The 15,188-nt window shown below is 36.9% G+C and overlaps 1 protein-coding gene across 1 annotated transcript in view; it reads right to left on the bottom strand.

The window, feature by feature from the left end:
• Window positions 1-5,808: 5,808 nt before the first annotated feature.
• Window positions 5,809-15,188, bottom strand: part of UBL3 (ubiquitin like 3) — a 60,232-nt gene continuing 50,852 nt past the window's right edge. The window contains exons 3-5 of the mRNA XM_026108900.2: window positions 12,558-12,644; window positions 7,954-8,031; window positions 5,809-7,552 (exon numbers count right to left, since the gene is read on the bottom strand). Of these exons, the coding sequence (XP_025964685.1) occupies window positions 7,500-7,552; window positions 7,954-8,031; window positions 12,558-12,644 (218 nt within the window). The 3' untranslated portion in view covers window positions 5,809-7,499. The remainder of the gene's footprint in view (window positions 7,553-7,953; window positions 8,032-12,557; window positions 12,645-15,188) is intronic.

The raw sequence follows: 15,188 nt of genomic DNA, 5'->3' as shown, positions 1-15,188 counted from the left end.
TGACACACACAGGTATCAGATATAACAAGTGCACTGTTTCAGAGGCACAGGATTTGAACCACTGGGTTAAACACCTACCAGCAGCTGGAAAGGGGAGTTGCGCATTAGACAGCAATGCTACTGTGCTCGTGGAAGCTTCATTAGCTGAAGGGTCTCATGTTTTCCATGACTCACCAACATGGAAAGGACTTGTGTTTCCATTTTTTATTTTCCCCCTTGAAGAAGGAGGGGTGAGATCAGCCTGCAGGAACAAGGGGAAACCTTTGGGCTTTCCCCTACAGCAGCTACTTTGGACACTAGGGAGGACATGAGGAAGCTCCATGGTGCTTTCTGTTCAGTTGGCTGACTTGGCCTTCCTGGAGCCCAGCAAAAAGGAATACTGACACCTGCCCTCCAGGCAACTCTTCCCAGGAGAACTGTTCTCTAAAGAAAATGGAGCAACTTATACAAATCGGTTCCCCTTTTCCGGAAAAGAGAGGAAAGTTCTTTGCTAAATCAGAGCAGAGTTAAAGACAGACATACCGCTATACCAACCCAACAGTTAAGATCACATTTTCCTCAAGTAGTCTGTAAACCTGTGCATGCAGGTTTTTCCACAGCCAGATCCTCCCATCCAGGAGCAGAGCACAGACACACATCCCTGACAAGACGGACCTCCTCAAAGGCAGGCGGGTGTTTGGCAAGCACACACAAAGCAAACACCACACCTTTTAACTGCCTAGCATGCAGCAACTTCCAGAGGTAACAAGAGCGGCTCTTAACACCTGACCACAGCCTGTGAAATTTAACCATTAATTTTCAGTTTATTAAAGAGGCCAGCTATGGAGGCCCACACAGAGTATTTAGCATGAACAAAAGATTTCTCATAGCTTTTAACCACCAGGCAGAAGAAACTACGTCTCTGAAGACTGAAACAAGCAATCTCATTCCCCACATCCCCATGTGGGTAAAACCCGAGGAGAGGCTCCCGCCTTTTCCAGCTTGCAGCAGCTACCAGGCCAATGAGGCAAGTGAAAACCATGGGCCCAGACACCTCCCTCTGCAAGTCCTGCTGGAACCACAAGTCACCTGACTCCCCAGTGTCAGCAGCAGCCCCCAGGGTAACTTGCAGGGATTCAGTACAGCTCCCTGGGGCAGCACAGCACCAGTGCCGTGCTCCCCTCAGCTCAGTCCCCCAGCAATTTCGGACAGAGTTAGGGTACTCCCAGCTTGAGTCTGCTCTCATTTAGACCTGAGAAAGCTGCTTCACTTGGTTCTGTTCCTGCAACACTTGAGCGGTGCTTGGGGAAAGCTGTTCCGAGAGCACAGAACCAGGCACAGCGCTGAGACAACAGGTAGAGGCCTCTGAGGTGCCTCTCTCTTGCTTAGAGCTCTGATTCAGTGCCCTGATCGCTCCACCCTACAAGGTAGTGGCCAGTCCAAAACAGTCTCATGAAAATAAATAAATAAATAAAAAACCTACTGCCAATTCCAGTCCGTAGGTCCTTTGGGATTCTGCAACCATGGCCTGACGCATGGGATGCAGCCCCCCTACTTGCACATGGGAGTCTGCAGGAGGGAAAGAAACCTCGTAGCTGTTGATGTATGATCATAAAGTGTCACCCCCTAGCTAAAGAAAGGCCAGCACCAGTAGCAAGAAGCCTCCCTTGCCACATCCCCACACTCCCTCTGCTTTCCCCTCTTACCAGTTTGATCACCAGTGAGTTTTTTTGCTGTCATGCACAGCCTCGCCCAGCCTATGGGCAGCAGACGCACCTGGAGCTGGGCCTGACAGTGTCAGGAACTGTCAACATGCCCCTGGCTTAGAAGGTCAAAGCCTCCATTTCTCTCCACCAGGCAGCTGCATCTACCCATCAGAAAGGAGTAACAACAGAGCAGAGTCATGGAGAAGTCCTCTCATGGAGAAGCTCAGCAGAGATGGCTGCAGAGGCATGCTGCATCCATATTTGCTAATTTTTTTTCCCAGTCCTTGCTGTGGATTCCTGATCAGTAGAGCAGATGTGTGGCAACGATCACTGCAGTCTGCATCCTGAAGTACCAGGTGACAGAAAATCAGAATGATGGGGAGCTCAAAGACTTTGGTGATGAAGCCAAAGGGGAGACTGGACGGTCATTGCTCAAATAACAAGAAAAATGAAATCTGTGGGAGACTTCATATCCATTTGTTGAGAGAAGACCTTTCCCTGGGATGTTGATGATCAAAATGACCAGGAACCAAAAGACTTGTGTGACATCTCTCATTACAAGGTTATTCCTTCAAACCTGGTCCAGGAAAGCACAAAAGCCATCTTAACTCTGACTAAAAGTTCTTCTCAGGAAGTAACAGGCTTCTGAAGGGAAATTCTCATTAAGATTTCAGTAATTACATTTCTCTTATACAGGCTGGGGATTCTATTGTGCAATTGGTTGTAAATAATGGAGCTGGGAATATGCCAAAAGTATGTTTCCCCCAGGATTTGAGCTCTTTATTAAAAGGTAGCATAATGCCTGAAGGACAAGATTTACTATCCTGTTGCAAAAAAGTTTGTTATTACTAATAATGGCACTTCTGGTAATTCTTTCTGTCCTTGTAATTACCTATTCTCCTTTTAAATCTTCCTCAGGTTTTCATCTCAATTACTTCCAGTGGCAGTGAGTTTCATTGATTGATTGAAAAATATTTCTATCAGATTTAAATTTGCCACCTCTTCATTACAAACAAATTTTTAAAAAATGGGCCAATGAAATTACAAGAAAATAGAAGTTCTCCATCCATTTTTTCCTGTGCTTGTCACCACTGTAGATATCTTAACCTCTCATTCCCATCTGTCTCTCTGTAGTCTTTCCGCTGCCTAATCATTTTTGTCATCATTTTCCAAACCCTAAGGAACCTGCATAAAGTGCTTGCCATGATGGCCATAACTCAGTTCCTGACTGGTCCAGTTAATTTAGAAATCCAAGTTGTGCAAGTACTTTACTTCAGCTATACCTTCCCTTTACCTTCACGACTGGACTTCATTTGTCACTGTGATCCTTTCAACTAGCTTGATCAGGTACACCTGTATCTTAATTTTTTGTGAGCATGACTTGAATAGCCTTCAGCACTTTCTATTTCACTGCTCATTCCTTTTCCAGAGTAATTAGAAAACTTATCAAATTTTTGAAAGGTAGAAAACAGACTTCAATCTTAACTACTGAAAAAACCCAGAAGATTTTTTTTTTTCAAAATATACAGTCTATTATAATAGATTGGTAAACAAGTTATCAACTACATTGTAAACCTCTTCACAGGTGTGTATGCATATGACAGAAAGACTGATTTTGACAAGTAAGCTATAACACTATGAAGATGTTAACAACCGATTATCATGAACCATATATTATCGTCAGCTTCTCAAAAAACAAAGACCTGTTATTGGGCTCTGAAAATAAACTTGATACTCACAAGTTACAACCAAAATACAGTATCTAAGATATCTAAATACTCCAGTATAAATAGAGAGAAATTCTCCTGTAAGAATCCTAAAACATCCTGATATTTCCTGCAATTTATGCACCAAATTCCCATCACTTTCAATGGTGCAACTGCTGTTAATGATCTAAACACCAATTTAGATGGGACATGTAACCCAAAATCTGCCTAAGCTTATCCATTTAATTAATATAATGTTAGCAAGAGTTTTAGATAGAGGAATATATCCATCTTCCTATTTGCTTCTTGAAGGAAGATTTGCAAAGCAAATCCAATCAGAGCCCACGCTGAACCATAAAATACACAGGATTTACTTCCCCAAAGAGCAACAGCAGAAACGCCTGACTTTTGGTCAGTCTAGAAATAGCTGTCATCCTCCTCCTTACCTGTAAGAAGAAGGAAGATTTTTCCAAACACCGTATCTTTCCCTTTAAAATTAAGTCACTGTACCTCCTGTTGTAAATGCAATGTATTAAGCAAAAGCATTCAGAGACTGCAGACATCAGTAGTGGATTCATATCAAAGCAGCATGTTGCTACAGCCTTTACAGCCTTTAACATTTTAAAAGCATTAGCTATGCATTCATCCTCCAGCAGCTGAAAAATCCATAGGACTATTGAAAGAGTCATATTTGTGCTATCATTTAAGAAAAGAAGAAGATATAGAGTACCTGTATTGCTATCAGGTATCATTCCTCTCGTGTGCTAATACTGCTTCATGACTGATAACACACATGATGGTATGGGAGACAGACAGGGTCCCTTCATATCTAGTCAGAATATGAAAGGTTCTGATTCATCGTCTCCTTTCCTTTCTTAAAAACATCTAGTAATTCCTCCATGGGGAAAATAACATTTCTAACAGCAAAAATCTAATATCCGACTCTCCAATACATTACCACACCATCCAACAGCCTGACCCTGCAAAGACTTCGCCTTAATCTTCATGCCCTGCAAGTATACTCTTGACTCCAATTAACATAGAAGAGAAACACATCTGTAAGTTTTAGCAAGGCTGAAGAGTCTGGGATTAAGAACTACTTATTTTTATTTTGACAAATATGCGCTGTAATCCACAACACAACAAAAAATGGAAAAAGTACAAATCTTTTAGCAATTCTTTTCCACAATTTCTTACCAATCTAACACAACAGAAATGCTCTGGAAGAGGCAGAATGCTGAGAATTGGCAGAAAAATTAAGGCAAGTGTTCTGCTTGCTTTCTGCAGGAGTTACATTTTGACAAGCACATGTTTTAAATGCCAAGCAGAATCTAAGCATTTGCTTGGGCACATGCATGCACATATTTTACTCTCCTCAAGAGAAGCGAACTCCACATTCTTCACTATTCAAGCTAGCTACATATTTTAATTAGAAGTTACTGGATTTTAATGTATTTCTTCTGCGTTAAGTACCTAGCTACTTTTTTCAAACCATGATCACATTTCAGATATTTATTCTTCAAGATCAATGCATCTTAAAGGCTTGTTGAACTAATAAAACATGTCCTGCTCCAGCCTATTTCTTTTCCTTGTAGTTAGTTTGTCATAACCATTTCACGCACAAGCCTTTGTCACTTAGACGATCAGCATTTTGGAATAGGGAAGCTTCATTTCATATTTAAGGATGATAACATACCTCCTAGTAGCTTTCTTAAACTGGTGTTTATCAAACTTTTTCTTAAATAGAGTTGGTTTCAGGATAGTTAGCTGTTGAAATTAACTACACTGCTGAAATTAACTACACTGCAGACAAAAAGAAAGTTTTCCCTTGACACTCATTTATGCAATGAATACCTAATACTGCTATTTATCTCAATTCCTGACCCCAAGAGGTACGCATATAATCTTCACTGTAAGCAAATGAAGGCTACAAAAACTTACAGAGTGAGCACAGAAGTGTACGCGGTACACGAGGGTGTGACACTGCAGTACATGAGCCACTGCACAGTACCTGCCCACGCTCATATTCTTATCCAAGAGAAAAAAGTCTGGGCCACTTCTTTCCTCTCACAAGAGACGGGACAGGACACTGCACAAGCTAGCTCACACATACCCTCAGCGCATCCTACAGCCTTTGCCACAGGAACATGCTGGAGTGTTCACACTCCAGGAATTCTTCTCTCTTTCATTTGATTATTTTGTACAGGCAACTTAATCCTTTTCAGGAAAGTTTATGGGTAGTCTTTTGGTTAGAACCACTCATGAAATCACTATTCTAGTGAAAAAAAATTAAAGTGGTAAATACCACCATTAGCATTTTCTTTTTAATAAAATAGAGTCCTTATTAATCCTCCAGATTAAGAAATATTATTAAATTAGTTACAGACCCAATGATAACCCTTAAAACGCCACCAAAATGCACTACAATATTCTTTTATTTAGTTTACAGAAGAGTCTATCAGTACAGGTTGCAGAAAGAAAATGTTTAGTGCTATTTACAATTTGTTTTAAAACTCTGCTCTATACAAATTTAATTCTGATCAGTATGAACAATATTTTTGTAAATCTACTGCATATAAAGCATTTCATCAAAGCAGTAACAATGGATAAAATAACCCGATTACATTTGAATGATGCTGATCATTCGAAAAAACGATTACACAGAACATCTGTAAGAGTTGTGGACACTTAAGTACATGAACACAATGTCAACCTGTGACTCATTTTTTTTTTTAAAGGCTAAAGCTATTTATATGGAATATTGTTCTATTATACTACACGCCAATCTATATTTAACTTCTATAGTTATGTATTTTATAAGATTTTTATTAAATATATTCTACACATATTTGTAATTTCAGCCAGGAAGAATTCCTCCCCAGTGAAAAAATATAAAATCTTTTATATTTTTTTACAGGTTTAGATGAAACTAGCTCATGCTTTAGTGCTGTGCAAACTTCTTTAGCATATCAACATTTAAATTATTGATATGAAATAAAAGAATGGCATCCTTTTTAATTATGTATGCCTTCAAAAAATCAGCTTCTGATTTTAATACAACTGCAAGCACTAATACCAAATGCAGATTACATAAAGAAACAAAACTAGTACTATGGCAGAGGTTTTTCTTTTTGCTTTTTAAATTTTAATTTCTTTTGAAGTCTCTAATGAGTAAGCATGACACTGGACACTAAGGTACAGATGAGAAAATGACTGAAAAACACCAATTGCCAATATTCAAATACATAAAATTGATTAGTAAATGATGTCTTCTAACATTTATGCACAATAATAAAAGCCTATGAACTACAGGAAATTACCCCTCCCATATTAAGGCTAGGAAATGCACTCTCTGCACTTGTTTGTGCTGTCTGAATAAGCACTCAGCTAACGTACTAGATAAGAGTGCACGCAGTAACGAAAAAGATCGGTTTCATCAGCCCTCTACAGAGTGCTTTTAAATTTCAGGCACATAGTTTTTTGTTTGTTGCAGTTAAAATATATATAGTTAGACTTGGTTTAGTGAGCATTCTGTGCCAGTTCGGCCACCAAGGTTGACTTAGGTAGAATTGACTTAACAGTTTTTCCTTTGATTTGGCCATGAGATTTTGTTTTAATTACAGATATACTATTTTCCAGTGTTGCATTATACGTTGTAGGTTATTACTAGGTGTCTGAAATATTGTTAGAGATTGTTGATGAGAAACATACTGTCAACCATATTTAGTGCAAATTGCATCTAGAAAGCTTGACTGGTTAGATCCAGTTAATGGAGAGTTTTGTTGTAGCAAAATGATTCCTGCTATGGAAAAAAACACATTAACTTTTCTGGAGATCGAATTCATTCAAGAACCAATGTACTGTAAGATTATTCAACAAACAAAAAGCAGGAATTGAAAAAAAAATCAATGAAAATGTTCATAGATCTTTCTCTTTTTTTAAGAAAAAAAGACTAATGTGACAGTGTTCATGTAATATTTCAGTTCCATGGATTTACAGACAGGCTCTTCCTACAGGTGTTTGAAGCAAGGTAGGGCCTCTTCTATTCCAGCAGCATGAAAGACAAAGACTATATTACATCACACTTAGCAGGTAAAGCTAACAGGGCTTACAGGATTACACAGCAATTGCTTTCTCCAGTTTTTTCACGGTTCCTTTGACCTGTGGAACAACAACAAAAGTCTTGCTTACAAGCAATTTCTAAAGCAGCTAGTTTGTTCTGTGCATGAATAAGCTTGATATAAGTAGGGTGTTTTAAAATTATTTTTAGGAAAAACTATTATTAAACACTTGTATACATACATATGAAAATCAGGAATACTTTTCAACAATAAAAACTAAAGCTTTCTAAGGTCTGGGTACATTCCTACAGTCTATAAAAATGCTAAAATAGACAGCCCATTTCTTAGTTCTCTATAAAAAACACATACAAAAGTGTTCAGTCACTTGGTTCATGCACTATATGGACATTTCCCTACTATGAAATACCCAAAAAAGTCCATAACAATCCTAATTCAACCAGATGGGAAAGTGTTCAGAAGTCTCTCTAGGTCACAGCCTACCTTGAGAGTTTGGCTCTGGCAATGTCTCTCTAGCCACCAAATGCATCACTGTTGTTTTACCAAAAGGGAGTTTTAATGCTGCAAAAGGAGAAAGGGAGATTTATTAATATATTACAGTCGCCATCTTTCTTCAAAACATCCAGACAATTGGAACTATAGCTTTAATCGGATTAGCTCCTGTTCAAATTTTTACTGTTAAGTTTGAACTGCTTACTTAATAGTTATTTATAAAGGCATTTCAGACAAATTTTACAGATGGGAGTCTTAGGACTTGGTAATAATCAAATAAAACATTATGTTCTTAAAGATTATGATGTTTATGTTATGAAGCTTATTCTTCCTCCTGTGAGCAAAAATAAAATGGGCATTTATGCCAAGACTCAGGTGCTAAGCATCCTCTATTCATAACGATGCAAGGAAGTAGCTAATTCAATCACTAAATTGTTACTCCTGAGCCAAAAAAAAAAGAGCCACCACTGCAAAACAGATTCTCCTAAAATATATTTTTGTAAGTATCATGAAGTTTTTCTGAACTACACCTTGTCTGCACCTTGCATTTTAATATTAACATATGTCAGCATCATGTAAAAACTCTCAAATTTGAAACATTTAAATCAGATAAGGTATTTCTCCTTATGTTGGCTTATCTGAGTTTTATTAACACATAATAACAAAATCAGATCTTTCAATAGTTTATTCTGCTTATTGCTGAAACTAAAATAGTCATTTTTATATTAATTATAGCAATACAATGCTGTATTTTTGTTTTTGTCACTGTGGTATAATATTTAATCTATTATTTAATATAAATAATATTTAATATAATAATATAACAAGCAAAACTTTTGGCCTCCTTGAAATAAAAGTATTCATTATTATTCCTTTTACTGATACTTATCGCCAGTTTCAATATTCTGAACCTAAGCTTCTTCACATAATTTTTAAGAAAAGTTATTTATAGAAGTTTTACATATTACTTTAGTTTTGTTCCTCCCTCCAACTCATTAGATTAAGCATCTTTCTTGTTTATTTTTCCTGAGGAATGTATGGTAAAGATGCCTATATAGGTTTTTTTTTTTTTTTTAAACTTATAGAGGAAGGAAAAAAAAAAAAAAGACAACCCTAATATTTCTCCTAAATATACAAATCACTCTGATTTGAGTAGAATTTCTCCTTTTATATTCAATTTACAACTTTAATTTTCACATACAGTGCACCATGGCATTTAAAAGAAACATGTCCAATAAACCTGAATATGGCCAAAGAGAAAATGCCTCTTTCTTCATTTCAGTCACTACACCACAGATCCAGAATTGCGAGATGTGGGGGGAACCTAGTACTTGGTGACTATGTATGTTCGATAGAGGTCTAGCTACAATACTGCTTTTAAATCATTTTAATTGTCTATTTATTTGTTTAAAAAAATGCAAGTTATGATTACAACACAGGTGCAAGCATATGGAGGGATAAACAGATGCACAAACTTCTTTGAAGTATTTGTACTTTGGGAAAAGCCATCTCTCTAGAAAATCAGATTTGAAAGTTCTTAGTCTACTTGAAGCACGGTCTGTGCCTGCAACGAGGAGCTATTGATAGCTGCAAGTCTGAAAAGGATAAAGTATTTTGAGTACTTGATTCTTTGATACAATTGAGAACTCTACAAAGACTATATTAACAGTCAGTTAAACTCAACGTAAAGGGATTTTCTTCATTACATAAACCCTTAAGAAGCTATTACGGGAAGATCAAAATATTACAAACTAATCACATTATGGATATCTTACATAATATCAAGACACTTGAGGAGACTTGATTTGTGAGCTGTGGAGATTAATTATTTACAGTAATCAAATAAAAGTATGCTAATATTTCAATTAATTTATTTCAGCTAGTATTTTGCATAGTTCACACACAGGTTCTTTTTAGCAATTTCTTCTTGCTTTGGAGCACAAGAAAGTCAGAGTACCCTCAATGACACCCAGTGATTTTTTCCTGCTGCCTTCTTTGTTCTTTCACCTCTTTCTCTCACTTAAACTAACTCCTTCCTTTCCCATCTGTTTATTTCTATTTTTTATTCCACTTTTTCTATTGTCAGAATTTCCTCTTCACCCTCTTTTTTGGCGAGTATACATGTGTGGGAGGTGCGAGGTTTTTTTGTTGTTTTCTTCATAAATAAGAAAGCAAAAATTGGCTATTGCCATTATCTAACTGGAAACAGAACTGTCAAACACAGCATTATCTCCCTATTTAATATTATTTCAAATGCAAACAGCAGACCAGATGAAATTTCCTGTTGGAAGCTGAGCAACAGACTCTGGCGTGCTGACTCCTCAACCCTGCGCCCAGACGAGAAGCAACAAAACCGTGTGGCTCAGGCACCGCAGGCAAGAGGGACATGGCAGGCTTTACAGGGAAGTTGATTCTCTTTTACCACTTCCAATGCTGTTAGCTCTATTGTTCTCGTAGTGACAAACCATTCAGAATATGTATTAAGACACAGTGGCAAAAGACATTGTTTCTGTAAAATAGGTTTTTTCACTCAAAAACAGTTTTCTTAACAATTTGTCATTTTTTGGAGGCTTCTCCAGTTTATAGGTCTCTCAGATTCATAAGATTTTCATGGAAATGTGAGGTAAGAACTAGAATGCTACAATGCCATTTTTTAAACATGATTGAAAGTGTACTCTGTGGAAAAAAAAAATCTGTTTCCTTGGAAACTTTTGTTTCACTATTTGATAAAGTGACTTTCAGTACGCAGTTAGTCCAAATTCCAGTCAATATTTCCTAACCACCTAAAGCAAATAAAACACTAAGTGCTATAATTCTTATAGACAACTGATATAAAAGCTTACAGAAACTGTATTATAAGAGCAAAAGAAACTGAATGTTGTATTTAACAAGGAATTCTATTTTTTCCTTTTTTCAAAAATACCTAGTTCACTTAGGATTATATCAAATGAATACCACAAAATGAAGTAACAGGCTTTACAGGCTGCTTCATGGGTTCCTGTTCCCCTTTCAGCTATATAATCTTCTTCCAGATAAATTCATTAGTACTGAAGTAAGTCACTGTTTTAGAGATTTTTTTTTAACAAAAAACAATACAGCAACAAAAAGATCTTTGAAAAACACTAATATACATGTAAGATCCTTAGGGTAAAATCATTATGATTAAATTGCAATGCTTGAATGATTAACAAGGAACTAAAATGCCCTGAACACAAGTATGTGTTCAAAATCCATAGACCTGAGTTAATGCAAGAGTCAGGAGCATGCAGCTATTATTTTTCAGCATAACTCATTAAACAAATATTCAAAGTTGCTTGCAATTTAGACAGATGCCAGTAAAGGAAGTAAGCACTAGTGTTCAAGGGCAACACCTAGAGATGAATGGCAAAGAAAATCCCATTTTGCTATCTCTGTCAGAAAAAGCTAAGGTAAGGCACCATAGTCACAGATAGGATCCAAGACTAACACATTTGTTTTCAACCCTACCCCAACTACTTGCTGCACCCATTAGCACCACGTAAACATGCAAATTACAGAGTGAATAAAAATTTCAGAGTTCATCCAGCTGAATTTACAACGATCTTGTTTGTATACATAGCAACATTAAAAACTGATATATATGGAGAGTAAATGTATTCTAAAAGTACATCACCAGCCAATATCAGTAATGTTGGAAAGCTAATCAATGGCTGTATTATCCCAGTCATTTTTTAAAGGAAAGATCCCTGTAAGCAGTCCACAAATATTCCTTTTAGGTTTATCTTAGCTTCAAAAACATTTCATTAGTGGTTTCATATAACGTTCTTCTCTCTGTACTGCATTCAGGTATCAAAAAGCATGAATTTATACAATCTGTACACAGAGAATTATGTTTAGACCAGCACAAAAAGAGAAGAGTTTTCCATCTTGTTTAGACACTGATATATTTGATATACATACTAGCAGCTTTTATCTACAAAAAATAAAATTATTAATTGCTACAATTTTGTTTCTTATCTCTAGTAAAAGGCATTAAAAAAATACAATTGTAGGAAAAAGCCTGCCACAAGGGGGCATAGCTGAATTGCATTTCTGTAGCATATAAAGTGAAGCCATTTACTTTTGTTTTCACATAACTATGTGATTGTAGCCCTGGGAGAGCACTGGACAGCAAGAATGCTTCCCCTCATTCTCATTCATAGGGTGTTTTTCTTCATTGCACTAAGATTTAAAGTATTGTTTAACCAATTATCATAATCTTTACCTAACATTTTAAAATACTTGATGTTTATGCAGTAGCTTGCCCTACAAGTGCAGTGTAAGAAAAATGCAACAAAATATTCCATTTAGAAAGACAATAAATATCAGCAGTACTGGTGTTCCTTTATGCAAGAAGAGGCTTAACTTACCAGGTGATACCTTCCAAAGCCTAACAACTAACTGTAACAGGAGGAAAACAAGATAAATACAAAATAAGATATGTCATTCCATGCAGTAGCAAAATAGTATATAATAAATCATATCGAGATCTTGAACAGTAAAGTAGTATTTACTCTATTTTAAATATAGATCTCCTCTGCCTAGATAATCTGTATAATAAAACTTATTGTCAATACCTCCTAGTGTGACATTGCCATGAAGAAACCTCCCTTGATAAATAAGCCGCAAGATATTTGGACTGCTGACCTGCTCTTCTTCCCAATCTGAAAAGAAATAAGAGAATTTTCACTGTTACACAGTAAAAAAAATATATATATTTATTTATATTTATCTTTTGTTATTTTTCTTATCCTTACCCAGGAAGAAAACTGAGAGGACTTTCACATTAAACACTAATGAGAGCATAGCTTGAAGATTCAGAAAGAGAAGTACTCCTAAAATCTATTCTTACATTTATCATTTGATGTTGGGCATTAAAACACCTTATTTTATGCTTGCAATATAAGTGTTATTAACTTTTTCCCACAGATAGCTTATGATACTTAATGCTTATACAAGTCCTACAGAAAATATTCTGTAAATGCAAGTTGCTTCCTGTTTACCCGTACCAGTCATCACCAGGTAATTTAAAATAGGACTTGCAGATCAGGGAACTGACAGTGCTGCTTCTGCAGGCTGCTCAGCAGTGCTCGATGGTGACTAGATTCAACCAGTTAAATGTCCCGAGGGGGCAGTGAAATGAGCAGCCCCAAACAGTCACTATGGAGAGACTGACCAGATAATCTGACTCTCTCAGAGCAGACATTTACTGATACATTTTAAGAAACTTCTCAAAGAACAATCTGGATATGCTTATATGTAGCAAACAGTGATTTGGAAAAGGCAAGCATTCATTTTCCTGTAATGCATTTCCTATAATGTTTAAGCTGTAATAAATCATTTATAAGCCTAAAAGATCATTTCCTACTCTTTTACTGTTCCTTGTCACAATGTGAAAAATAAATATGCCCTTTGCTTTCAGAATAAATATCATAAACTTTTAAATGCTGAATTCAAACTGGTTCTCTGGGCATACAGTATCTTCTGTTTCTTAGCTGACCAGATACCTGGTACCAGCTGTTCACAAGTGTTCTCCTTTTCTGCTTTTGTCCTGTTTATATACCAAAATGAATATTCAGCAAGGGATCATGATAGACAACAGAAACCAACCACTTTACCCAGAACATACAATTAACACACAGACAGTGGAACTGGCATCACAAAAGAAGAACTGAAAAGGGGAGAAGGGGAGGCATTTAAAAAAGAGGGTAGAAAAAAAACCCCACACCACCATCATTGTAGAAAGTGTATGAATAGGCATCTGGTGAGGAAAAGAAAGCAAGAAGAGGGGAGTGAACGAGCCTCCTGCAGCCATCGCAGGCACGGTTGCAGCGGCCCAGGAGAGCGAGCAGCTCAGCAGGTGTGCGGGACCCTGCGCTGGCAGCAAAAGCAGAAGTGCACACAGAAGCCGTAATACTCCTGGGTGCTGTAATGTGCCAAGTTCACAAAACTAGACAATCAAAGCTATTTGAATTTCAAATATGTCCATGCCTTGCCTGATTCAATTGTCTTGCAATTCAAGTGCCATTTTTGCTCTGCTGTAAAGGGGGCTAAGTTAAGGATCAGAATTGTCACAGTCGTTAGGATAAACTATCTGTTGGATGATGCTTTCTTTTCTTTTTTTAAAAAAGCATCTGAACTCCATTGAGACTATACTTGTAAAGAAGAGATGCTCAGCCAACTTTCGGGGCAACCGCAAGAAAACAGACAATATTTTGGCACAGGTCCCTCATGATTAACCTACCACCTTCTCTATCCTTTTAGCTTTTGCTTCTTGGCAGACACTCTAAAACATTTCTTTTCGATACGGTTTCAAATTTCAAGTTTCTCTGATAACCAAATGAGCCATTGAGAAGATATTTACCTATTTTTTAAAAGTCTAGCAAATTATCATTGTAGGAAAAGAATTCAATAAACATACTTAGAAGAAAATTGGAGGTGAGGAAGGAAAGAGGAAACCTGCCTAAATTGTACACATGAATATAAACTGGATGTTTTCAACTGGGTGTGAGGAAATCCTTATTTGACACAAGTTAACCCAAAAGAGGGGAGTGGAGGAGAGGTTCGGCTTAACCCTGCTAACATGTGACACTAAAGACTTATTTCATGAATTTTTTTCGTGTTCTCCACAGGATTCTGACATGTCGAAATAACAGTTAAAAAACAATCTTTTCATAGCATTATTTGTATCTCAAGGAAATTTTGTCCTCACCAAGATTTCTCGGTCCCATGTCAGAGAAGAGTACCCTCACTCTCAAAACAGCTAGCTGGCTAACATATGTGAAAACCTATAGCCTATTCTGAAGTAGATTTTTCCTCAGTCTTTTAAGTTGACACTACTCTTCTCTCCCTGGCAATTAAATATTCATCAAGAAGATTTGGAGTACTCCCTCGGCATACTAGATATTTGAACTGAGGCTTCCATTGCCAGTCTTAAAGTCTCTTTTGAAGAAAAAGAAAAGTTAAGTCTGGCTTTCTTCCTAAATACAAACCCAGAATCTGGAAGCTTCAAGCTTTTCACAGATTGGGAAGATTGGATGCTGTTAGAAACACATTCAAATGACAGAACATTAAGTTTCAAATATATGGCAATGCTCTCAGTCTGGTGTTGTTCTGCTGATCTAAATCCTCTCCATCAAACTGATGACTACTGTGATCCTTCACTAGTGTAAAGGAGAGACAAACTAAGCTCATGTCACACACTGATT

This window comes from Dromaius novaehollandiae, chromosome 1 (genome assembly GCF_036370855.1).
Source record: "Dromaius novaehollandiae isolate bDroNov1 chromosome 1, bDroNov1.hap1, whole genome shotgun sequence".
NCBI classification, from domain to species: Eukaryota; Metazoa; Chordata; class Aves; order Casuariiformes; family Dromaiidae; genus Dromaius; species Dromaius novaehollandiae.
The sequence above is the reverse complement of the archived record's forward strand: the minus strand, read 5'-3'. Positions and strand labels throughout refer to the sequence as shown.